The sequence below is a fragment of the Armigeres subalbatus genome, chromosome 3, assembly GCF_024139115.2.
Source record: "Armigeres subalbatus isolate Guangzhou_Male chromosome 3, GZ_Asu_2, whole genome shotgun sequence".
NCBI lineage: Eukaryota > Metazoa > Arthropoda > Insecta > Diptera > Culicidae > Armigeres > Armigeres subalbatus.
The window spans coordinates 73,289,263-73,315,431 of record NC_085141.1 but is presented as its reverse complement, the minus strand read 5'-3'; the positions used below and the strand labels follow the sequence as shown (position 1 = coordinate 73,315,431).

The 26,169-nt window shown below is 40.8% G+C and overlaps 1 protein-coding gene across 1 annotated transcript in view; it reads right to left on the bottom strand.

Moving 5' to 3' along the window:
- Positions 1-26,169, bottom strand: part of LOC134219407 (soluble guanylate cyclase 88E) — a 124,923-nt gene that overhangs the window by 17,257 nt on the left and 81,497 nt on the right. The window contains exons 2-4 of the mRNA XM_062698131.1: positions 19,658-20,034; positions 10,839-11,120; positions 10,020-10,225 (exon numbers count right to left, since the gene is read on the bottom strand). Of these exons, the coding sequence (XP_062554115.1) occupies positions 10,020-10,225; positions 10,839-11,120; positions 19,658-19,825 (656 nt within the window). The 5' untranslated portion in view covers positions 19,826-20,034. The remainder of the gene's footprint in view (positions 1-10,019; positions 10,226-10,838; positions 11,121-19,657; positions 20,035-26,169) is intronic.

The window sequence follows — 26,169 nt, the reverse complement described above, 5'->3', positions numbered from 1 at the left end:
TCTCCTCAGAATATGCCTCGATTTGCACCTGTTTGTAGAGATAAACTGATGCTCTTTGTAGTTCTGCCATGGATAGCGGATTGTTGTTTCGTGTCTGCTGTGCGACAGTTTCGAAGATTACTTATGTAACGAAATACCATCCTTTGTGACGCGAAGAAGTTTTCTCCACGTTCCGTAATAATTCAAATCAATTACTTGAGTTATTGTTGGCTGCTGATAGTTAAGATGGGCTCTCATTCCTCTTTCGTGCTATTGTTGTGAAACGATTCTTTCCGGCCAACTTTCAGGGTCTTTCCAAAGAAAATCTGGTCCTCTAATCCATCTGCTGTTGCTTTCGAGATCAGGCTTTCGGTTCCATTTGGTCGCATCGTCAGCAACATTGTCTTTCGTTCCAACCCACCGCCAGCTCAGAAACCGTAGTTGTTTCCAATAGTTCGCTTCAACCCGAAATGCAACGAATTGTGAGTAACGTCGTGATCCGATCGAATCCAACACAGAACATCTCGGGAGTCCGTCCAGTAGATTCGTTCTTCTATGTTGAGCGAAAGAGAGTGTACTATTGCTTCCGCCAGTCTGGCACCTATAACTGCAGCCTGCAATTCTAACCTGGGAATAGAGATGAACCTCAGCGGTGCTACTTTTGCTTTTGCTGAGACGATTGAACATTCCACATAGCCATTCTCTTCGAAACGAAGGTAGACGGCAGCAGCGTAACCATACTCGCTGGCATCTACAAACGTGTGTAATTGAACTTTTGTGCTGTCTCCTAAGCTTGTTGTGATGCGATAACATCGTAGGATTCTAATAGACTGTACCTGGGAAGAATCAGTAACCAGTGCTCCCACTTATCGTTGAGTGTATCTGGAATTTCTTCATCCCAACATTCCTGAACGCCAGATCTCCTGCAGAAGAATTTTCAACAGAATGAGAAGGTTGGAAATCAGTCCTAATGGATCGAAATTGCCATTAACGTGCGTAACATCTCCCGTTTTGTTGGTTTCCGCATTCCAGCTAGTAACATACGATCGTGTTTCGGAGAAAGCTTATAAGTAAACGTATCGGTTGTTGTACACCACATACCCAGGATTTTTCGGTTGCTACTTCGGAGGTAATATTGAGACTCATCTCGCTTGTGCTATCTACGCCAAATGCTTTGAGAACAATTGGAGAGTTAGAAAGCCAATTTCGCATCTCGTAGCCAGCTTGAGCGTGCACCGTGCACGTACCTCACATCTAATGCTAGTTTGATCCTTCATCTTCCGTTTCAACGCTGGTAGCATATCGTCCACATAATGCTTCTTCGTAATCCTTCAGCTGCCGCAGCAAACTGTCCTTCGTGCTCCTTTGCGTTCAAATTTTTGCATACTGTGCACAACTTGGCGAACAAGATGCCAAACGTCATAACCTGCATGACATATGTACTGGGCTCCGTATCGGTTGGTCACTCTTACCAAAGAAAGTCCTGGTCTTCTGCAGTAATGAGTGTATGGTGAAACATTACACGGATGTCTCCGCAAATGGCCACCTTTCTTTCACGGAATGTTTGTTTAGCACAGAGTTTAGGGATGTTAACTGGTCTGGCCCTTTAAGGAGCATAGCGTTAAGGGATACACCTTGAGTTTTAGCAGCTGCATCACACAATCCTTATCTTCCCGGGTTTATTTGGGTTACAAACAGGGAATATTGGGAATACCACACTCAGTTTCGGTTGTTTTATTTCGGCCGAACTAAGTTTACGAATATAACCATTCTTGACATAGTCCTTGATTTTTGCCTGTAAAATCACTGCTAGCTCAGGTTCTCGTTTCATTCTAGCTTCAAACACCGAAAACGTTGGAGCTAATGGCTTGCTGTTTGGAAGCCGGAATTCATCAAACTTCCACAAAAGACGAGTTACAAAACGACCGCTTGAAGATCGCGTCATTGTTCGCAAAATTGCATATGCTCGTTGATCCTCGGTTGACAAGACGAGATGACTTGGCTTAGAAGATTCCTATATTTTCGAATGAGAAATATTCCAGCATAGCTCGCTGCAGTTCGTCGTCGTTATTTTTTGCAACAAGTGTGCGCGTTCCAGTTGTGGTGTCCGCTAAATTCACCACCATCCGAGCCACCATGGATAATCAACCAAGGCGGGTTTTTGTAGCGACCGGCTCCGAACATTTTCCTTCCCGACCTTTCTGTGCATAGCCGAGATTAGCGTTATTGCTTCCGATTAGTAGTCGAGGTTGAACGTTGTTGCTATGACTGCGCTGGAACTCCTCTGGGGTGACTATATTGACGAACTAGCTCTTCCATACAAAGGGTTTGGTGGAAAGTCCAAGATTCGGAACAGTGTGTACTTCTCTCAAATGATACCTTTTGAGGTTTCAACAGCTCCCGAAATTCCTAGCTGCACCCTTCTTGATTTGTTCTCATATCTTTGGTTATCTCCGTCCATCTCAAACAAATGGGCTCGATTTCACCATCCAAGTTGAGCTCTGTGGCCAATTTCTCATCCATTAGAGTAAATGCTGATCCATCGTCTAGAAAGGCATGGGTTTAAGTACTTTATCACGACCGTACAACATGACTGGTACAACGCGGAATAACGTTCTAGAAACGGATTTATGATGAGCATTACATTCACGGTCGTTGGGTTTCCTACCAGTTGCTGGAGGGTTCAAGTGGTGTTTTCTCTAAGATTCGGATCCTTGTTGACTGTCACGACACGCTAGTATTGTGAAGCAGAGGGTGATGTTTGAATGTACAACCGTTTTGTCCGCATATTTTTTGGAATTTACATGCTCCTTTGTGTCCCTTCAAACACTTCCTGCATATTCCATTTTCTTTAATAATGGTCCACCTGGGTGTATGTGCAATCAAGAATCATGACATTTAACGAGTTCAGTACAACAGCCTCCACATACGAGGCACAGTTTCACAGTCGGACCTTCTTGAGTAGCAGTAGTTTCGAGTTGGAGAGAGTGTTGTATTCTGTTCCTCACTATGCATTTAGAAACGCAGATCCATTTTTGCCGGAGCGGGTGCTCTGCAGCGATGCAATAGGGCAAACAGTTTCTGCAAGATCGTATAGCCAATCAGCGAACACAGATAGGTGCACTACCTGAATAGAACGACGATGCTTGGCCCAATCAATCTTTATTGGAGGCGGAAGTTTATCTACCAGCTCTCTGAGAAGAACCATGTTATACGAATACTCTTCCAATTCGCAAGCATCGATTGTTGCGCAAAGATTTTGCACTGTCAATGCAAACTCGATGATCGTATCCAGCCTATCCACCTTCGGAGCAGGAGCGGCACTAATCTTCGCTATCAGGTTGTGCACTATTACTTCAGGATTACCATATAGCATTTTCAACGTAGAAAGGATTCCAGGCACATTGGAAGGATGCATAAGCCTGCATTTCACTGCCTCAAATGCTTTCCCTCTAAGGCACTTTTGAAGGCGTAATAGATTTTCGTCGCAAATGAAACCGCAGAGTTCAGTTGTTGAGTTGAACGTGGAGTAAAATAGCGGCCACTCTTCTGGGGAACCGCTGAAGACTGGTAGTTCGCGAGAGACAGCTTGACGTGCGGCTACGTGGCTTTGTGAAAAGATTGTATTCAGGCTCGGAATGAATCTGAAGCCGCCTTGGCGTGGATCGTCGAACTGGGTCAAAATCGTGTACAGTAGAATGAGCGAATCTGATGCACTTCTAGGTGCTCGACTATTCTCGTCAACGCTCTGTTGTCCTGTGAACGGTCTGCGAATATCACGGGACACGGTGAAATCGGCAGCATTTAATGGTACAGTTGGGGCTCGTCGTAAAATAGCAGAGTCCATTGGGCAAGATGTAGTAGATTTTGCTGGTACTTCTTGGATCATCAGATTTTCGCGTTGCAACCAATTACTGACCTTTCGTTCGACGTTTCTTCTTCGACGTCGTGCTCGGTAGTCGACGATGTTTCGCTGGCAAACTCTTTCAATAACTCGAATCTTTTTGCAGATATTCTCGTTTATTTGCTTCCTCCTTTTCCTGTAGTTTCGTTCTTCATCCAACTGTTGTAGTTCTAACTGTATCCGTTTTTTGCCTGGTTGAGGGATCTGGAACTAGCCCCCTTTGAAAGCCGACTCCTGTTGTCCACTGAACCTTGAGACTTGGTGTTCAGAGGATTAGTCGGACGCGGCAACGATGGTGCTATATTTGCTTCCCCAGTAACAGCAGTTTGCGGAGTCGAATGTGGTTGATTTACAGACGGTAGCGGAGGAGGATCACAATGAGACGGTAGAGGTTGTGCTATCGATGACCCGGCAATGGATGCGACAGCAGCTGGTAATACACCTTGCTGTACAAAGGTAGGTTGACTCAACGGGGGATGACGAATCGGTGGTAGAGCCTGAGCGAGATTGGACAACGTTGGGAATGCGCTCGAGACCGCCAGATGACTCGAATGAGCTGGCGTAACATATGGAACCGATGGTGCAATCGGAGGTCTAGGCATCATGGCATACGGATATGTAACTGTGCTTGTTGGTATATACATCGGCGTTGAAGCGGTTGTGACGGGAGAGATTTGTGACCATGACATGTTTACATACTCAGAGAACTGTACTTACAGGAACCACAGTAGCGGGGCGTACGTCTTTTTAAGAGCCCAGTTAGTGGCTGGCATGATGGACACACGAATCTAGCGTTTCGTTGTCCGAGGATTCAACGCAAGCGGGGTGGTACCAATTTTGCAAAATTGCATTGCCATTGGTGGCCGTCGTCTGCACTACAGACTTTACATAAGTTTCGTTGGTGTGGAACTTGCGATGCCTTGAGCTCCTGGATGATCCTCGCGTTCGTGAGAGTTGTTGGACACATGTTCACCGGAATCTGGCGTCCGTATAAACAAAGTTTTTAAGATGTTGGCGTACGGCCAACGAAATAAAATTCAGGTTTTAATACAACGTATATTAAAACTTTCTGCAAGGATAACAATGGCTCATTCAGAAGTATACGGTATAGTTTTGTCAAAGAAACTTACGTTTAGGGTTCTTACTCTTTCCTATGCTATTCCCCAACTCCTACTCTGGTTGAAATATTACTCCTGTAAGAACACTTCATATAGTTAATGTTTCACCTTCGTGGTTTGTTCTAATATTCACCCTCGCTTCAGGCTACAAATATCAGCAGTGCTCACTGCTCACTAGCTTAAATCCTACAAAACGAATTCAGTTATCAACCGAATACATTAATTAATTTAGTTATTTAACGCATGATCAATTCGGCTCACCGTGGATCCTAATATCGAACTCTTATACGATTTGAGAAGTATAGTGTAAGTATAGGTATAGTTTAGGTTAATTTCTACGAATTGGAAAAATATTTAGGTAATTTAGGCACATATTCAATATTCGTAATACACTTCGCCCTACCTAATATTAGAATAGCAAGGAGAATTATAATTTACTTATACACTATTTAAATAAAGAAAAGAAAAACTAGTTTTAAACTGAATTTTAAGTTTTACACATTCGTTTGCAGGCACATTTCATAGTTTTCAGCATACCAATTCCTCTGTTTATCATCCAAACTATTGTCAGCGAAAAGTGGTTCCGTCATCCCATCCGAGAGCCCGGTGTTTGACGTTTCACGCTTGACGTTCCGTTGTCAATCCCAGATGAAGCGACGCGCCGACCGAGGGGTCGTGACAGATGGTACGCAGCACTTTCCTTTCGAAAACTCCAAGTGCGCGTTGGTCCTCCACGAGCATCGTCCAGGTATCGTGTCCGTAGAGGACTACCGGTGTAATGAGCGTTTTGTAGATTGTCAGTTTGGTACGGCGGGGAACTCTATTCGATCGGAGCGTCTTGCGGAGTCCAAAGTACGTACGATTTCCAGCCACTATGCGTCTCCGAATTTCTCTGCTGGTGTCATTTTCGGTAGTCACCAGTGAGCCCAAGTACACGAATTCTTCTACCACCTCGATTTCGTCACCACCGATGCAAACTCGCGGTGGGTGGCTCACATTGTCTTCTCTTGAACTTCTTCCTATCATGTACTTCGTCTTCGACGTGTTGATGACTAGTCCGATTCTGCAGTACTTGGCGAATGGCGAACACCTGGTCGCATAAAACCCGCCTGGTACTGCCCCTCCCTTGCAATTGGTGCTAGTCGACGGCATAAAATTTGGGATAGTACCTTGTAGGCGGCGTTCAGCAATGTGATTGCGCGGTAGTTGCTACAATCCAGCTTATCGCCCTTTTTGTAGATGTGACACACGACACCTTCCATCCACTCCTGCGGCAAAACTTCCTCCTCCCAAATCTTGGTAATAACCCAGTGCAGCGCCGGTAAGATTATGTCCTGCGCGCGTTCTCCCAGGTCCATCACCATACCGCCATCTTCGTCTGCCACATCGCCATTCAGGTGTTCTTCGTAGTGCTGCTGCCACCTTTGGATCACCTCACGCTCGTTCGTAAGAAGGTTCCCGTTTATGTCCTTACACATATCAGGCTGTGGCACGTGGCCCTTACGTGAACGGTTTAGCTTCTCATAGAACTTTCGTGTGTTATTAGCGCGGTACAGTTGCTCCGTCCCTTCACGGTCTCGATATTCCGGCTGGCGCTTTGTCCTCCGGAAAATCGAGTTTTGTCTGTTCCGCGCCTGTTTATATCATGCCTCGTTCGCCCTCGTGCGGTGTTGCAGCAATCTCGCCCATGCTGCATTCTTCTCTTCCACTAACTGCTCACATTCGCCGTCATACCAGTCGTTTCTCTGATCCGGGGGCACCGTGCCAAGTGCAGTGGTTGCGGTGCTACCAATGGCGGATCGAATATCTCTCCAGTCATCTTCAAGAGACAGGAGAATACATTCCACTAAAAGAGCTGAACAATTGTCTCAAATGAAGAATTTCTGAATGCAATCTCGAAAGAATTCCTACACGAATTTCTATTGTAAAGTAATTGTCAGTTTAGTTTTAGTTAAGTAGTTAAGTTTAAAAAATTCGTTCTTACATTCCGAGGAAGATTCTCAGAAATGCGTTGCAGACGCCCTAGAGTTATGGAAGGATACCTGGAGAGCATTCTGAAATAACTGGAAGAATTACGATGAAATTCCGAAAAGAATGTCCTAAGAAATGTCTAAAAGAATTTCTGGAGGAATCAAAAAAAAAATTATTTGAAGGAAAGTTCCGAAGAATTCCTTTATTAAATAGAAGTTTAGCTCAAAGCGTCTCTGAGTAAAAATATTTCCGGAAGTGTTCATGCGTCATTTCGTCGAGAGGCCGTTAAGTCGAAGGGACATTTGTCTGAAAGCCAGTTTTTGAGCTTGTGCCGAAAAAAATAATAGAACACACTAGTATTTTGCTATTTCTATAGGTTTTCAGTTTTATATACTCCTCCAGAATTTCCAAAAGTTTCCGTTTGCTCAGGCGAAAAATCCTCAACGGAACTTCAACCTAATTTTCATTCCACTAAATGTCCATTCGCCTAAACGACTAATTGACTAAAAAAAAATTAGTCAAATTTTCTTTTGCCATACTAATTGCATTAACTTCAACAAGCCATCAAAATTAATTTTATTTTAGCTTCAATCATCAAATATTGAAATCAATTCATTTAATATATGTGTGAAAATTAAAAAAATACGAGCTTCGCGGAACGAATGAAACAAATTTTGACGTATTGTCCGGGTATCCTACATTGTGCGATGGTACAACACTACAACAGCAGTGCCTTTACTCTGCTTTGTTTGCTCTGAGATAACTAAGTTGGTTATGACATACCCGGAACTCAAATTTGGCTTATTCCACGGAACAGCACACGTTGGATCGATGCAGCTCTCTTTGCTTTTAATATCATTCATGAGAGAGAGTGAGAAAACTACCTATCGTTGAGTTCAAAATTTGAACTTCGTACTCAAAGTTGAGTTATTTAAACTTTTTAAGGTTTTAACAAATCAACAGGCAACTCTGAATGCGTAACACTGAGTGTGATAGCGAGTGTGCAGCGCAACTGAACATGGATGTAAACGATATGCGGAGGTTTTACGCGACTTTCAATGGCGCACGGCATATTATTACCGAGATGGGAATTTGCTAACACAAAAGACTATGGTGCAGCCAGGTGTAAGGAGTACTTCAAAGATTTGTTGAAGGACGAAAACGCAGGTGTATTAGGGAGCAGAATGGACATAGTCGACGTTGGTCAAGCTGTGAAAGCATCAACGCAGGATAAGCTAAAGAAGGCTCCAAATGAGCTGAAAAGCAGTAATGCTGCTGGGAACGACGAGATCACGGTCGACCTTCTCACGTTTGGAATTGAGAAGCTCCATTAATCGATCATACACATTGTTTAAACATATGGGAGAATGAAGAATTGCTTACCGACTAGTTAGATGGCTTCAAACGCTCGATCTATAAGAAAGAGCATAGAGAGTTTGATGGGGAAGTGTTTGAAGTTGTTTGCCTTGGAATGCTTGTGACAATGACGTTTCGCGTGAAGTGAAAAGACGTATTGCTGCTGCGGATAAGGCCTTCTGTGGAATACCAGCTTAGGTGCCGCATCATTCAAACGGAAACGAAACTTTCTCTGTCAGTAGCCACGGCACTTTAGCGTTTTGCGTGCACATTAAAAAAAGGCGGACCGGATAATTTTGGGAGTTTCCGAGCGAAAATTGCTGTGAACAATACTCGGAAGGAAACTAGAAAATGATGCTTGGCGCAGATGTATGAATCACGAGCTGTATGGAGTGTACAAAGAAGAAAATATCGTATAAAATTCGGCAGACTTCAGTGAGCCGGTCACTTAGTGCGAATGTCGGAAGAAAGAATGGCGAAAATAATATTCAATAGAGAACCGTTGGATGCATGCGGTGGAATCGGACCTGGAGCCCCTATACGTTCGGGGAAACTGGAGGAAAGGAACGTCGCCCAAGACCGAGGATTATGGAGCTCTACAATACGCCAGACATAGGTGAATCGACGCTTTAGCCAAAAAGGCACCCAGGTATGGAATTGTGTCACGTTCTGACATTTATATGCAAAGTGGCTCTAACCCGAATTCAGGGAAACAAACGACCCTAATCTCCTGCAGCCTCAACAATTAACAGCGGGCTGAATTTCGCGCCAGTAGATCTTGTGTAAAACACACTGTCCGCTCTTGGTGACCTCGTAATTAGATCTCCAATGGTTAGCTCCACGGATGAAGGCACCAGAAGCCGAATTACGGTGAAGCAAGTTGGTTCGGGCTAACCATCCTAGTGACGTGTGGAAACTTAATTTGCAAACAAGCGTTTGATTGGAATCCAGAAAGTCAACAAAGGCAGACCCATAGACAGATTACGGCGTAGTTAAAACATATCACTTGCATTATCGCATGGATTGGCAGAATTAGTATCCAATGTTCCGGAGATCGCTACAATATAAGGCAGGATTTAGTAAGTAGGGACACGGCAGCTATTTCCGTCCATCGTCGTAGGGGCTAAAACCAACGAAAGCAACGTCCATTTGCTAGAACTCCACTATAGCAGAACGTTTCTCCTGAGCTTACGATTTGGTACGTATGAGTTTTACAAAAAAGCGTCTCTTTTATTGGTTTTCGAGACTATGACGAACAGACGAAAATACCTGCCGTGTCCCTATTAGCTCTTAGCTCGGCTGTACCAAAGTCAACTACTCATAACAATTAATCTACTCCATGCACAAAATGCAACCGAAATCAACAACTCGTCTTCAACTAAAGAACAAAATGTGATACAACTACAGAATTTTTCGATAATTTTATACAAACATCCATGTTTTGAGTATTAAATTAGTTGTTGTCATAGCTTTGCATAAGTGAATAACAATTCCCACATAATTAACAATGTAATGTAACCGCGCTCTAAATATGATTATCTTCATTGGATTAATTACCATAATCATAACACTACTCGCCCCCCAAGTGAGCCCATCTGTACTTAACAGCGTAAACCAATTACCCTTTCCCACCCAAATTAACCACCCGGAGAATCACGCCCAACCGACAAAGTAATAAAAGAAAAACTCACCCAAACACGATGCAGAACGGGAAAATCTCGAACAACACCGACGCGCTGATGGGCAAGTGTTTTTCCTCCCGCGTCATGGCTAGCGTGGCCAGCGAAAACGCCCGGTTGTCGAACGTCAGCTGAAACGTGTAGTGATTGGTTTCGCCGAGCAGGTTGGACTTGACCAGGGCAATTTGCATTTCTTTGTGGTAGAAGTGACGTGCCACCTGTTGATAGACGTCCAAACGGAGACGGTTAGTTAGTGGTGGGAATAAAGGAGAACCGGAAACAAGCAAAATAACATCAATGGGGGAAAATAAACGCGTTTTACTGTGGAGGAAGAACGTGCTGAGCTGTGAATGCCACCAAACGCGGAGTAACTATAAAGTGGTGATAACTAATGGAAATGGCTAATGATACGACAAATGGTGCGCGTTGATCTAATATAACTTATTCATATCAGGTGAGAAGAATAATACTATAGCCTATTATAGGCTACCTATTGAAGGAAAAACTTTAATTTTCAAATTAGTTTCTTCGGAAATAGAATGAAACGATATAATTTTTACGAATTTGATTGTATTATTTTGCCAACACTGCCTGTGACTCTATCTAAGCGAATTATTTAATTCAAATCGACTTTGGGAATCAAAAACAAATTGTCTAATGGTTTAGACTCTTTTGGGTGCTGGAAGGTAAAAATATGTATTTGTCTTGAAAGTTCATCTTCCTCATTTATTCATTCATCAGTACCGAAATTCAATCCCACCTTGGGAAGCTTCTGCTTCTAACAAGATTACACAGTTTGCGATTACTCGTGCCCAGCAATATTGAACTCACCTCTCTAATTTGTCCCATTGTGTAGAAGACGAAACCCTTGCGCTTGGTGCGGTAGTGCAGCGTTAGGCCGTGGCGCGTTTCGTTCTCGCAGATGAAGCTCGGTGCACGCATCAACGGGTAGGAAAACTTCAGATATTCGTGCAAATTATCCAGGCCATTCAGAAAGTCACGCATGTGCCGGCCCAGCACCGATAGCACCCGGTCGTACCCGTACTGGCTGACGAAGTTGACAAAATAAACGCCCATCTGGTCCATGAAGTCACGTTCCGAAATTCCGAGGATCTGAAAGACGACAGGGAATAAACAATAGCAGGTAAATACGAAGTATGGAACCACGTGTACATACACCCAAGACAAACAGTTGTGCTATTCTTTGCATTAAGCGTTTTTTATGAAATCTCGCATGCAAACCGCTCAAAGAATGCTCAATTTGTTACACCAGTTAACTGCATTAAATCGGTTTATTTAGTTTCGATCTATACATGTAAACGAGAGGCCTTCCTTAGCCGTGCGGTAAGACGCGCGGCTACAAAGCAAGACCATGCTGAGGGTGGCTGGGTTCGATTCCCGGTGCCGGTCTAGGCAATTTTCGGATTGGAAATTGTCTCAACTTCCCTGGGCATAAAAGTATCATCGTGTTAGCCTCATGATATACGAATGCAAAAATGGTAATCTGGCTTAGAAACCTCGCAGTTAATAACTGTGGAAGTGCTTAATGAACACTAAGCTGCGAGGCGGCTCTGTCCCAGTGTGGGGATGTAATGCCAATAAGAAGAGAAGAAGAGACATGTAAACGACTCTCGTCGGTCCCTCCAGCAACAAATATAAGCATCGTGAATAGCAGTATAACTTCGACTCACACAATCTTTCCGACTCCATTCAACTTGATGACGGATGTTATAGTGCCGATTCCACTAACATCACCCTTCGCTATCTCTATTCCTCTTCTACTTGTGATTAGACCTGTGCGCCGATCCACTTTAGAACCGGCAGCAACGTGAACACAATTTTCAAACGGCGGCGGCGGCTCGGATCGACGCGATTCGAAATATCATTTCGTCGGTGGGTAACCAACAACACCTTTTTTGAACTTGATTTGCCTGTCTCGCAGTGTTAGAAAATACTCAAATTCTCAAATCTTATCCATGATTCAAATCAAGCGCGAGTCAAACCCCACCTGACTCGTGGCCCAGAAAATCGTCCATGATTTGGCTCGCAATTTGCATCATTGCATGACTTCTACGTGTCCATAAAAATAAAAAAATAAATAAGCATATGCGGTAGGGAGCGGGACCATTTGGGCAGCACTCCCTATTCCCGTCCGCAACGTTAATAACTCGACCGCGTTCCAACCAAATGACTTGATTTTTTGTACATCACGAGATGTCGACAGAAACTAACCATGTACTAAAAAACAAGTAACTCGGTTGTAATGCGATCGAGTAATGAACGTTGTGGACGGGAATAGGGAGTACTGCCCAAATGGTTCTCTATTCTATTTCGAAAAAATCCGTTTCAGATGGTTCGAAACAAAATTCCGCGGAATTTGAGCATGGCGAAATCTGATTTGGTGATTTCTCGCTTAACAAAAGGTCCTAAGTAATATTTTTTCATGAATTAATTTGAATAGCGCAATAAACAGATCAATGTGAAAGCTTTTGATTGTAAATGATCATGTAAAACTAATTAAATAAAAATTCCGCGGTAAAAAAAATCGTTTCGTTTCGAAATTTTTTGAATTAAATTGACCTTGATTCCGTATCGTATTGAAAGTAAATCTATGTTTCGAATCAACATCTTCTACTTCTTCTTCTTCCTTTTCTTCTTCTCCTTCTTCTTCTCCTTCTTCTTCTTCTTCTTCTTCGATGGCTCTACATTTCAACTGGAACTTGGCCTTCTTTTCAACTTAGTATTCTATTAGCATTTCCTCAGGTATTGTGAAAGCTTTTCTATGTCCGCCATTGCATGAGTATGTATCTTGTGTGGCAAGAACAATGGATACACTATGCCCAGGCTGTCGAGAAAGTTTCCAACCCGAAAACATCCTAGACCGGACCGAGAATCGATCATCTCTGGATTGGCAATCCTACGCAAACCGGATTGACAGTAGCTCGCAAGGCTACTGGAGACCTCCCAACAGACGAATCAACATAGACTTTTTAAATTTCGTTTCGTTTCGTTGTGTGTTATCGCATACCTCCATAAAAAACACCTCGATTGTGTTTCGACGCTTTTTGGAGCAAAATCATTTTTCGGCGAATGAGCGAAACGATACTGCGTGAAAAACTCCAGCGCGATGCTCCCGCTACAGAATCGCACGCGATTGAGCTCGTACATGAGCCCTCGATAAATGAGATTTGAGCATGATTCTACCAACACAGATGTCTCGTCTTTTAATGGCAATAAGCATTTTCGGTATGACCATAACTTCGTCAGTTTTCAGTAAATTCTTGGAATTGTTTCGGAAACATGTTTTCCATGTAGTTGAGACCAAAGGATGAATATCAACCGGACCGGTCATCTTAGAACAGGTTCCGAAGAGCCTAAAGTAGCATCAAACTTATTTAGAAGAAACCCTGGCATCAAAATTCTTGGAATTGTTTAGAAAACATGTTTTTCCAAAAAGGTGGGACTGATGCTGGGTCATTAGGCCGAATGGTTATTAGGTCAAATGTCAAGTGAGGAGTGAATATTGAGAAGTGGAAAGTGGAAAGTGGAAAGAGAAAAGTAGAAAGTTAAATGAAAGAAATGAGAAGAGAGAAGTGAAAAGTGACACAGTATTGACCCGATTTTGTCTACCTCCGATTTTATCACATTTTCGACCCGATTTTATCACGGACTGCTGTTTTCACGTGTTTGACCCATTTTGTCACCCCAACAAAAATTGAAACTTACAGTGCCTGTGGTTATTATAAATCATATCTAAGTACATGTCAAGATTGTTTTCAGTTTTTTGACAAGAAATTAAGGGGACCTTTCCAAGTATAAACTGATTCAAATTTGTGAAATGGATAAAAAATTGAGAATAAAAAGATCCGATTTTGACACATTCCCTATTTTATCACTCCAAAATTCACCAAGAGGATGATAAAATCGGAATACTACTGTAGTAAGAAGTGAAAAGAGAGAACTAAGTAGTGAGAAGTGAGAAAAGAGAAGAAAGAGGAGAAAAAAGAAGAAGCTGGAAGGAAAAAAAAAAAGAAAGAGAAAAGAAGTGAGAAGGAGCAATCTCATTTAAGAAAGTGTGGTTCTATTGCATCCAAAGCTTCTCACTTAGTACAGAATGCTCAGTTTCCACATAGTTCAGAAGGCTCAGAGCAGTGGGGGCGGTTGACCTCCACGAACGTCAAACTCGAAACTATCCAGAGGCTAGTTGGCGGCCGTTATCGCTCGCGTAAAACTGGATAAGTATCAACATTTTAAAACTTTTCCGGAAGCATGCATAAGCTGATGGGCCTTCAAGAGGGTTTCCCATCGAAACGATAGACCAGCAAAAGAAATTAAAAATAGTCGGGCAGGGTGATTTTACCCCTCTTACACGATATCTTCAACAATCAACATCTAAGAAAGATGAGCCCGCATTGAGCGTAAGAACACTTGAGGGTTTATAATATCGAATCTAGAAAATTTTGGTTCCACGAAAATCTGTTTCGTTCTTGTGGGAAAACATGTTTCTGAAACAATTCCCTTGTAGGATTACCAATCTGCAGATGCCAAGTTCGTTTCTCGATCTAAGTTGATCTAACAATTGAGAAATGTGCTCAACTCTCTGGGCATAGTGTATCCTTTCCCTACCAGCACACATATTCCACATAGGTTATTGTAACTCATATTTGACCAGATTCAGTCCAAATCAAGTTGCTGTAACAATTTTTGCCTGATTTGTGCTGCTAGGGTTGTGCTCACCATACAAGACACACAGTTAAGAATTTGATCGGTATAGAAAAGCTTTCAATTGATTTACTGTGGAATAGAATTGTTGAAAAGTAGGTCAAGTTCCAGTTGTCATGTAAAACCATTGGAGTAAAAGAAGTTAGCCAGGGTTTCTTCTAAATGAGAGCCCCTAAGACCGGTTCGTTGTCAAACCATCGAATGGCCCAATTCCACTTAAGATCATGCTTCCGAAACTATTTCATTAATTTTGATACCCATATTGTCAGGGTTTCTCCAAAATAAGTTTGTGGCCACTTTAGGCTCCACGGTAACCTGTTCCAGGATGACCAGTCCGTTGTCAAACCATCTTATGATCCAATTACTTATCTGATCATGCTTCCGAAACAATTCCAAGAATGTTGATACTCGGAGGTGAACTAGCCTTGGGCTAAAAACCTCTTTAATAAAGAATTTAATAATAATAATGTTGATACTCATATTGCCAGGGTTTCTTCAGAACGAGTTTGTGGCCACTTAAGGACCCACGGGAACCTCTTTAGAAATAACCGTTCAGGGACTAAATAATAAGATGGTCCTCTAACGTAATTAAGTTAGATATTCTTTTAATTTCTAACGAAGTTCATCAGTCATGACACAAGAAATCTTTTTTGGTTGAAGATATATATTCAATTTATAGAAACTTCTGGTGTTTTTTTCGGTAACAAAAGGGGTAATAATAAATAGTAAAAAGCAGCTTCTCGTGCCTGGTAGACAAACTGGCGGGCCGATTATCAAGGTATTTTTCTAACATTCCGCGGGTTACAAGAAACGGAGCCGAGGGCCGCATCCAGCCCGCAGACCGTACGTTTGGCAGCCCTGCTCCAAACAGTCAGATCTTAATACCCAGCAAACACAAGATCGTATATCATAACGAATAAGTGTACAAAGTGGAGGCCATATATGTGCATTTTGCACGCAGTCAAATAGAGGATTTCGCCTATATCGCCTCCACCTTGTACACTTTCGCTAGCATATGCGATTTTGTGTTGGCTGGGTATTCAAATCGATAAGATCTTCGACGTCTCAACTATTTTTATCATTTGGAATAGCTCCACCGGATTTCGTTACATAATTATAGACACACTACAGAATTCGTTCGATATCTACGACACTCCAATCTGTTCTTAAGTACAGATCACATTATTCAAAACGATCAACATGAAGGTCTTCGATGTCTCAACTATTTTCATGAGTTGGAATACCTCCACGGGACTTCGTTACAAAATTATAGACACATTACAGAATTCGTTCGATACCTACGACACTCCAAACTGTCTTTGAGCTCAGATCCCAATATTCAAATCGATCAACATGAAGATATTTGATGTCCCCATTATAGACACGCTACAGAACTCGTTGAACTTCGACGACACTCCTACAATTACAATTTTAAATACTCCTCCCACTTCGTCACACTTCTTGTAATGAACCTCTTTTATTTTTGAATTTCTCGTATTTTTATTAATCGTCACGCTGCTAAGAATCACTCGGTTGGCCTTGTAGACCTCCAATATCTGAACTCAAGAATTGTTTGGATTACCGTAAATATTCTGCGAATGTTGTATTTTGTATATACTGGTATAATGTTGTCCCATGGGGTTTCTCCAACTAACACACAAGCTCAGGAACCTATGAATCACTCTGTTGGCCTTGTAGACCTCCAAGATCTAAACTCAAAAATGGTTTGGAGTACCGTAGATATTCTGGGAATATGGAGTTTTTTTTCATATACTGATGTAATGATGTCTAATGGAGCTTCATAAACTAACACACAAGCTCGAAAACCTATGAATCACTCTGTTAATATTGAAGACCTCCAATATCTAAACTCAAAAATGATTTGGAGTACCGCAGCAACTCTGGGGATGTTGTGATTTGTATAAACTGATGTAATGATGTCCCATTGGGTTGCCTAAACTAACACACAAGCTCAGGACCCTATGAATCACTCTGTTAGTCTTGTAAACCTTCAATATCTGAACTCAAGAATGGTTTGGAGTATCGTAGCTATGCTGAGAATGATGATTTTTTATATAATGATGTAATGATGTCCCATGAGGTTTCTACAATTAGCACACAAGCTCAGGAACCTATCAATCACTCTGTTGGTGTTGTAGATCTCTAAGATCTGTACTCAAGAATAGTTTGGAGAACCGTTGAAGTTTTGATAACACTGCGATTTAATAAAAATAGTTTGATTATACAGTCGCCTCTCTACATCTCAATATTGAAGGGACCATCGAGATAAGGAGAGATCGAGGAATGGAAGGAAAATTAAGATGGGTACTAGATTTAAAAAAGCTCGTTGCTATGAAAAACGACAACAAAACGAACGTCATCTCTTGTTGTTCATGTGTTTGTTATTGTCCAAAAAATCGTCTGTAGCCTAGAAAGATGAATATATCGACATAGGGAGAGAGAATCCTGAGCAAAATATGATCAGAACACATCGAGATAGAGAGATATCGAGATAGGGAAGTTATCGAGATGTAGAATGCCCAAATGTATGTAAATCGAAGGGACCTAGAAAACCATCGACATAGGGAGAGATATCGAGATATAGAACATCGAGATGTGGAGAGTTGACTGTATCTCAAGTAAAATTGCCAACTTCAAATAAGGATTGAGGCTTCGTAAAAAGCTTTGCTGTTTATGTAGATTATCAAGATCTGAACTCCAGGAAAGTTTGGAAGTCCTAGAAAATCAGAAAAAAAAAAATTCCCCCATATTTGTACTTTTTCATGGTTTGCATCCGTTTTTGAAGCAGTATGTCCAAAACTTATGTTGAAATACGACGAAAAGAATATCCTTATTGAATCGGTTAAAAAATAAGTCAAATGCTATTTGATCCAAATGATCACTAACAGCATGTTCATTCCTAGAAGAAGCAAATAGAGCCTTTTCATTTTAAAAAGGAGCTAATTGATCTTTCATTACCCGGGAATAAATTTTTCTTGGATACGCATGCGAAACAAACGACAAAAGAGATCGTTGGTTCTCTTTTTTATCGGAGATAATAATGACAAAGATCCGAAAAAAAAATTCTCAGACAATTTTATTGTTAACTTTTCGTCCCGTTATTTTGCATTATCTCCACAGCAAATTGCGATTTTATGCTATCATAGTTTCTGCCTTTAAGGAAATATCCGAGAATCTAACTATGATTACAAAAATAGCATCGTATTCTCGGAAATATCAGAACATACAAGGCAAACGATTCTTGTCATATTGTGTTTGGATTCTGATAAAGGCTTGTTGCGAGGCGCGTTTGTCAGTGACAAGCTCTATTGACGACAAAGAGTGTATTGTTGGTCGTTGCTCGAATGTTGATTCCCTGAATCATTACCCCTATAGGCCTTTAGGTTTATACACCACAGAATTCTTGGGTTACTTGAAATAGAACATATGTTAAAGGTATATCCAATTTGATTCACGAATCGCTAGGAATATTGATATATGGGCTAAGACATGAGATATCGGCAAGCCTCGTTGGATAAACGTACAACTCGTGCTGAAAAAATCATCTTTTTGCAACTTGTTGCACAACTTATATTTCAGTGCAAAACGTTAACAAACTCGCTGGATCTCCAATACTAAAATCCAAGATGGTATTCATCTTGCTCCAGGCTACGGCACTTAAATTCTCCAATACTAAAATCCAAGATGGTATTAATCTTGCTCCAGGCTACGGCACTTAAATTATTTCAACGGCGCGCTCAAAATTCACCGGAGGCGGGGTCCAAAAATTACATCAGCGAGCCGGTCAAAAATGGTAGTGGCGGACGTGCATAAAAATCGTCTTTGGCGCACAGATGTACTTATAATCTGAGGCGAGACCTGCAAAGACGCTGCTTCTTTTCTCTTGTTTTGACAATTATTCTTCTTTTCATCACAGTTGACCATCGAGTTTCAACTGTTTCCTTGACTGTTTCACCTAAGTCCCGTTTGGACTGAGCACAATAAAAGTGTATCCAATTTACGAATTAGTAAATTACATAAGGATTTTTATACAGGGAACACGTTTATAATTGATTATTAATAAGCTAAACGGATGATTTGGGATACTTTTTAAAGTGAAAAAGTCTTCTTAAAACAAAAATCATGCGGAATAACTTATTTGGGATAACAATACTTTCACACAAAAAGCTTCTGGCTGCACCGACAGCAGTTGACTGGGAGCAGCTGAAGTTATATTTTTCCTCTTTGCAAGTTCCGTCCCAGCTTACAATTTTATGATAATTATAACCTTCACATAATACAGAACGAGAATAATAAATTAGTCTTCTATCACTGCTTCTCCCATCTGGTATATAGATCAGATGGCTAGCGCATCAGTCGAATAGCGGTAGGCTTGGTAAAGGGCTTAGGTTCAATTCTCGTATTCAGTCTATTTTTTATATATTGTAAGCAATATCAGTTGTCGAAATATATAAAAAATCATTCCTCGATGGAAGTTTAAAAATAGATTCTATGTAGACACAAACACATACCTAGTGCTTTTTATCTTGTGACCAGAGACCTAATGCAATGGGTTGCTATATTGAGTTATGCAATCTGTGCATGGAAATCATGCAAGATTGTCATAAAATCATGTATGGTGTCTAAAATCAAAATGTTGGAAATTCCTCGGAATATGTCAGGAAGTGCAAAGTTTCGCTAGTTAGGTAAATAGGATCTTATAAAGAATTGTAGGAAGAATCTAACACGCTAACTGGGTGTAACCTTTTTCGTTAAATTGGGTTGTACGAGAAAGGAAGAACGCCAAACTCCCAAATGCAATCCTCTAAAATAAATTAACTTGAAAGAATATTGTAACTTATTTCGTTTTGGCATAAGGCCGATCATGTACAAATATGAAAGTTTACGTGTAATAATCTTATACTTACTTCTTGCGCCTTCGCCGCCAGTTGGTTGAGCAGATTTTCGTCGTAGTCATCGTGCACGCTGAACGACGGCGACGAGATACCGGTCTGTCGGCGTATGTCATCCCACTTTTCCTCCCCGTAGACGCTTTTTATATATTCGGAAAGATTCTCGAGAAGCAGTCCGTACATAGCTGCTGGGGTGCGGGCTATGCGGGACCGGGCGTTGGTAGCCCCTCGATTTTGCCTGCACTACTAATTGGGCACGATTCAGGTGTCAGTGGCGCGTCAATACCGTGCGGGCCTTCTCCACAATCCGATCGTCGATTTCCCACGAGCAATCACTCAATCACAGTCTAGTATTGTGCAAGGCCAAGGCGACAGATCCGGTCAGTGCGATCCTAGACGAGAAAATGAGAGAAGAAAACCGAAGACTTCAAAATCGGAACCCAGAAAAAATGTCACATTACTTAGATAAATCAATAAAGAAGATGACGTCAATCGAATCAATAGCAAACATTACGCCGCTGCAATTTCGATTTTATTTCGCAGCTCTAAAATTGATTTCACCATAACGCGGGTGGAAAAAAACAATAACGGCCTATTTATTCTAGCAATCACCCACCCACCCCGGCAAACTGTGGCTGACGGCGGACCGTGCAGAACTTAATCCATGAAACGTGACCAAGTCGCGTCGTCGTCGAGAGCTGTGCGTCTGTGGGGACTTTAACTGTCTCACAGTTGGTGATTTGTTTAGGGCAAGTGTGATGATCGGAGCTTACTGCAAGGCATATGTGAACATTAGTGAGGCAGTAGGTAGCCCGAAATATTTCGCAATCATCGTAATGGAGCGGTCCAAATGTTGTGTCTTGTCGCAGTTATTTAACGTTTGTACAGGAAAAGAATCAAGAAAGCCTTTTAAGGTACAAGCTTTAATATACCATCCATTTATCCTCTTATCATAATGTAATAATGATAATGTAATTGAGTTAAAATGAATACGGAAATCATCTTACAATACAATTAATAAACCACATAGGAATTATTAGCTTCAGCAGGTTTTATTCTATTTACTGACTGATCCGACAGACTTTGTCCCGTCCAATATCTATTTATCGCATGCAAATGCTTGAAAACGATTCACACAATAAATCGGTTTTTGATATTCACTTCGATATTATCTACTACGAAGTGTTTTTGTGTGATGTTGGTAGTGTTGGTCGGATAACATCCGTATGTAGCAACTACCGCGCAATCACATTGCTGAACGCCGCCTACAAAGTACTCTCCCAAATTGTATGTCGCCAACTAACACCAATTGCAAGATAGTTCTTGGGGAAGTACCAGGTGGGATTTATGGGTGAACGCTCTACGCCGTACGCTACGGTGTTCGCCGTAGTCATTCTTCAAAAATTTTATTGTCAGAATTCTTGCAACAAAATTTGCGGAATAATTCCTGCAGGAATTTTGAAAGGAATATTACACTGTTTTACTAATGAATTTCTGAATAAATTTTCAAAGCCCTATCCCTGGATGAGTATTCAAATCAGTTCCCAGAGAAAAATTATAAATTATTCCTGGAGGAGCTCTTAAAAAAGAGTATATGGAGAAATTTGAAGAAAAATCTTGAAGGAATTTCCAAAGAACAACAAGCATAGGTTATCGAAGAAAAATTTAGAATTTCTTAACAAATACCTGAAGGAATTTTGAATCAATTTCCTGAATAATTATTATAGGAGTCCATGAAAAAAAAAATCAAATGGAATTTTCAAGTAAATCTTATTCTTCTTCTTATTGGCATTACATCAGTGGTGGAAATACTCGCTTCACGAGTAAGAAAAGAGTGTATTTGGGCCCGCAGACCGCATCGTGCTTTCGTGCTGTGCGGTTCTTTCTCTCTTTGCGGAAGGAAGTTTTTAATACTACCCGAAGCTATTTTAATTTCAACGGTGCTTCTTAGCGCTATTTGTACCCACTGATCCCGTTACGATCTTTGCAAGGACCCGTGCCTTCGTTTTACGTTGGACCCGTTTGCGGAAGTAAAATTCCGGCAAGCGGTGGTAATCCTGCAGGGACACCGTTCTGGGAAAAAACCTCTTAGAAGGTCACGTCTCCACGCTCAGCAATGAGCATTAATAAAAACAAGAGGAAGGGGGAGTCTCTGAATTCTCCACTTCCTTCAAAGAAACAAGGTTTCAAGACCGTCCTGCCAAAACGCGGAAAAAATAGAAGGAAGCTGGAGAATTCAGATATTCCTTCAAACTCTAATATCGGAAATAATTCTTCTCCAATCGAACTGAGCAATCAGTTCGATTTGATTAATGATGAAATTGAGCAAATCGAATATACCTCTAGCCCAGGTGATTCGATTCATGCGAAAAAGCAAAGGATTCCGCCAATTGTGGTATGTGTTGCCGAGTTTTCTGGCTTCCGGAATGAGATTTTGAGTAACCTTCAGGGGATCAAGGTTTCATTTCAGATTGCTAGGAAGGGTGACTGCCGCGTTTTGCCGGGATCCTTTGACGATCGCAAACGTCTTCTTCAGTATTTAACTGAGAAGCGCCATAAATTCTTCACATACGACGACAAAACTGAGCGATTGTTCAAAGTCGTCTTGAAAGGTCTCCCAGTGATGATAAATCACTGGATGAAAATAAAATTGAAATTTCTCAATTATTTGGATTTTCACCAGTCCAAGTAATTAAGATGAAAAAGAAATCTCACTCTGGGACTTCCCAGAGGGGCATTTCTCAAGAATTTTATTTAGTTCATTCTAACAAAAGTGAACTAAATAATATGAAAATTTTGGAAAAGGCCTGTATTATGTCTCATGTCCGTGTTACATGGGAACATTTCCGCAGGCCTGGGGAAATTTCAAAACCCCACCCAGTGCCGTAAGTGCCAAAAGTGGGGTCATGGAACCAAACATTGTCACATGGATGCTAAATGCATGATTTGTGGTGGAACCTCTCACGCCAAGGACGCATGTCCTACGAGAGAAGATTCCAATAAATTTAAATGTGCAAATTGTGGGGGCAATCATAAATCCAATTTCTGGGAATGCCCTTCACGCAAAAAAGTTTTGAATTCCCGTGCAAAATTGATGACGGGAAATTCCAATCGGATCCCAGATTCGACGGGTAGAAATTTTTCAAACGCTCAAATTTTGAAACCGGTTACCGGTCGAGCAATTCATACCCACCACAATTCACAAACAAATTTTGCCGCTCGTCAACGGGTAGCAAGCACTTCAGTAAATTCCAATTTTTCCAATGTACCTACGTATGCAAACATCGCTGCTGGTAGACCAAATTTCTCTTCTCAAAATGAGGTTTATACCCATGTCCCAACGGAAAATAACGGTCATGTTGCCGATTCAGGTAGCATGACTGCTTCCGATTTTGATTTTTTAACTGAACAATTGCATGACATGATTGATGCAATGTTCAAAGCAAATACCATTCCTGAAGCTGTTCAGGTTGGTATAAAGTACACACAAAAAATTGTTATCGGACTCCGTTTTAATGGATCTAAATAATTGTGTGAAAGTTCTAAATTGGAATGCCCGCTCTCTAAAGGGTAAGGAAGATGAATTATTCAATTTCCTAACAGTTCATAATGTGCATATTGCCATTATAACTGAAACCTATTTAAAACCAGGACTCTCCATTAAACGAGATCCAAATTATTTTATCTACAGAAATGATCGTCTTGACAGCGCCTGTGGTGGGGTCGCCATTGTCATTAATAGACGTATCAAACATAAATTATTTTCTTCGTTTGAAACCAAAGTTTTTGAAACCTTGGGAGTTTCTGTTGAAACAAATTTTGGACAATTTTCCTTCATTGCAGCCTACTTGCCTTTTCAATGCAATGGGCAGCAAAAGAATTTGTTGAAAGCTGATCTTCAAATTCTGACTCGCAACAAATCAAAATTCTTCGTAATTGGTGACTTCAATGCCAAACACCGTTCATGGAATAATGCTCAAAGCAATTCCAACGGCAACATTTTATTTGAAGATTGTTCTGCGGGTTATTATACTATTCAATATCCCAATGGCCCTACTTGTTTTTCTTCCAGTCGAAATCCTTCTACAATTGATTTAGTTTTAACGGATTCAAGTCAGCTGTGTGGCCAATTGGTAACTCATGCTGACTTTGACTCTGATCACCTTCCTATGACATTTGAAATCTCACAAGAAGCCATTTATAATCCAATCAGCTCTACTTTCAATTATCATAGGGCTGATTGGGATTTATATAAAACGTATATCGATAGGAATTTTGATGTTGATATTCCTCTCGATACCAAAAGTGATATTGATAATGCTCTCGTATCTTTGACAAATTTAATTGTCGAAGCCAGAGGCATTGCAATTCCTAAATGTGAAATTAAATTCAACTCCATTATTATTGACGACGATCTTCAGCTACTGATCCGTCTTAAAAATGTGAGGCGAAGGCAATATCAAAGAACTCGCGATCCCGCGTTGAAAGTTATTTGACGAAATTTGCAAAATGAAATTAAAAAACGTTTCGCTATTCTGAGAAATACCAACTTTGAGAATAATGTCTCGAAGTTGGATCACAGTTGAAACCCTTTTGGAAATTAACGAAAATTCTTAAAAAAAACCTCAAATGCCAATTCCAGCGCTTAAAGAGGGAAATAAAATTATATTAACAAATGGCGAAAAGGTACAAAAAACTTGCTCAGCAGTTCGAGAGTGCCCATAATTTTAGTCTAGGTCTCACTAGTCCAATTGAGGATCAGGTTACACGAAGCTTCAAAGACATTCTTAACCAAGATAATGTTTTTGACCCTTCGTTGGGAAATAATTTGGATGAAGTGAGATCTATTACTAGAAAATTTAAAAATATGAAAGCCCCGGGTGATGATGGTATTTTCTACATACTTATCAAAAAACTTCCTGAGAGCTCTTTATCCTTTTTGGTTAATTTATTTAACAAATGTTTTCAATTGGCATACTTCCCAGATAAATGGAAAAACGCCAAAGTTGTTCCAATTTTGAAGCCGGACAAAAATCCAGCTGAGGCTTCTATTTAACGCTTCAATAAGCAAACTGTTTGAAAAGATTATTTTAAATAGAATGATGGTTCATATTAATGACAATTCTATTTTTGCTGATGAGCAATTTGGTTTTCGCCATGGGCATTTAACCACTCATCAGTTATTAAGAGTTACGAACTTAATTCGGCTCAACAAATCTGAAGGATATTCGACTGGAGTTGCTCTTCTTGATATAGAGAAAGCATTTGACAGTGTTTGGCATGAAGGTTTGATTGTAAAATTGATGAATTTTAATTTTCCTCTGTACATTATTAAACTGATCCAAAATTATTTATCAGATCGCTCACTGCAGGTAAACTATCAGAATTCTAAATCTGATAGATTGACTGTAAGAGCTGGTGTTCCCCAAGGCAGCATACTGGGGCCCATTTCGTATAACATTTTTACTTCTGACTTACCTGATTTACCACCAGGGTGTCAAAAATCTTTGTTTGCAGATGACACAGGTCTCTCAGCCAAAGGGCGTAGCCTTCGTGTCATTTGTAGTAGATTGCAAAAAAGTTTGGATATTTTCTCCACTTACTTGCAAAAATGGAAAATTTCCCCGAATGCTTCAAAAACTCAGCTTATAATTTTCCCACATAAGCCGAGAGCTTCTTATTTGAAACCTTCTAGCAGACATATTGTCACTATGAATGGTGTTCCAATTAATTGGTCTAGCGAAGCTAAATATTTAGGACTTCTGCTAGATCAAAAATTAACTTTTAAAAATCACATTGAAGGCCTTCAAGCCAAATGTAACAAATATATTAAGTGTCTTTATCCACTTATAAACAGAAAATCAAAACTTTGTCTTAAGAACAAACTTTTGATTTACAAACAAATTTTTAGACCTGCCATGTTGTATGCTGTATGGACTAGTTGCTGCAATACCAGAAAGAAGGCACTTCAGAGGATTCAAAATAAAATTCTGAAAATGATTCTGAAGTTGCCTCCGTGGTATAGTACCAATGAACTTCATAGAATTTCTAATATTGAGACATTGCAACAAATGTCCAACAAAATAATTTCCAATTTTAGACAAAAATCGTTGCAATCTTCTATTGCAACGATTAACTCCTTGTACCCTTAGTATAAAATAGGTTAAGTTTAGTTCAAGTTAAAAACATTGTAATTCCTACATGGTTCAATTAAAACCGGAGGAAAAATTCTAACTGCCAGAGGCAATTGAAATGTATAATTAATAACTAAAACTATAACATAGCAAATAAGGATGATTTTTTTTTTCAGACTAAGGCTGAAGTGGCCTGTGCGGTATATAAGAGTCTTCTCCATTCGGCTCGGTCCATGGCTACACGTCGCCAACCACGCAGTCTACGGAGGGTCCGCAAGTCATCTTCCACCTGATCGATCCACCTTGCCCGCTGCGCACCTCGCCTTCTTGTGCCCGTCGGATCGTTGTCGAGAACCATTTTCACCGGGTTACTGTCCGACATTCTGGCTACGT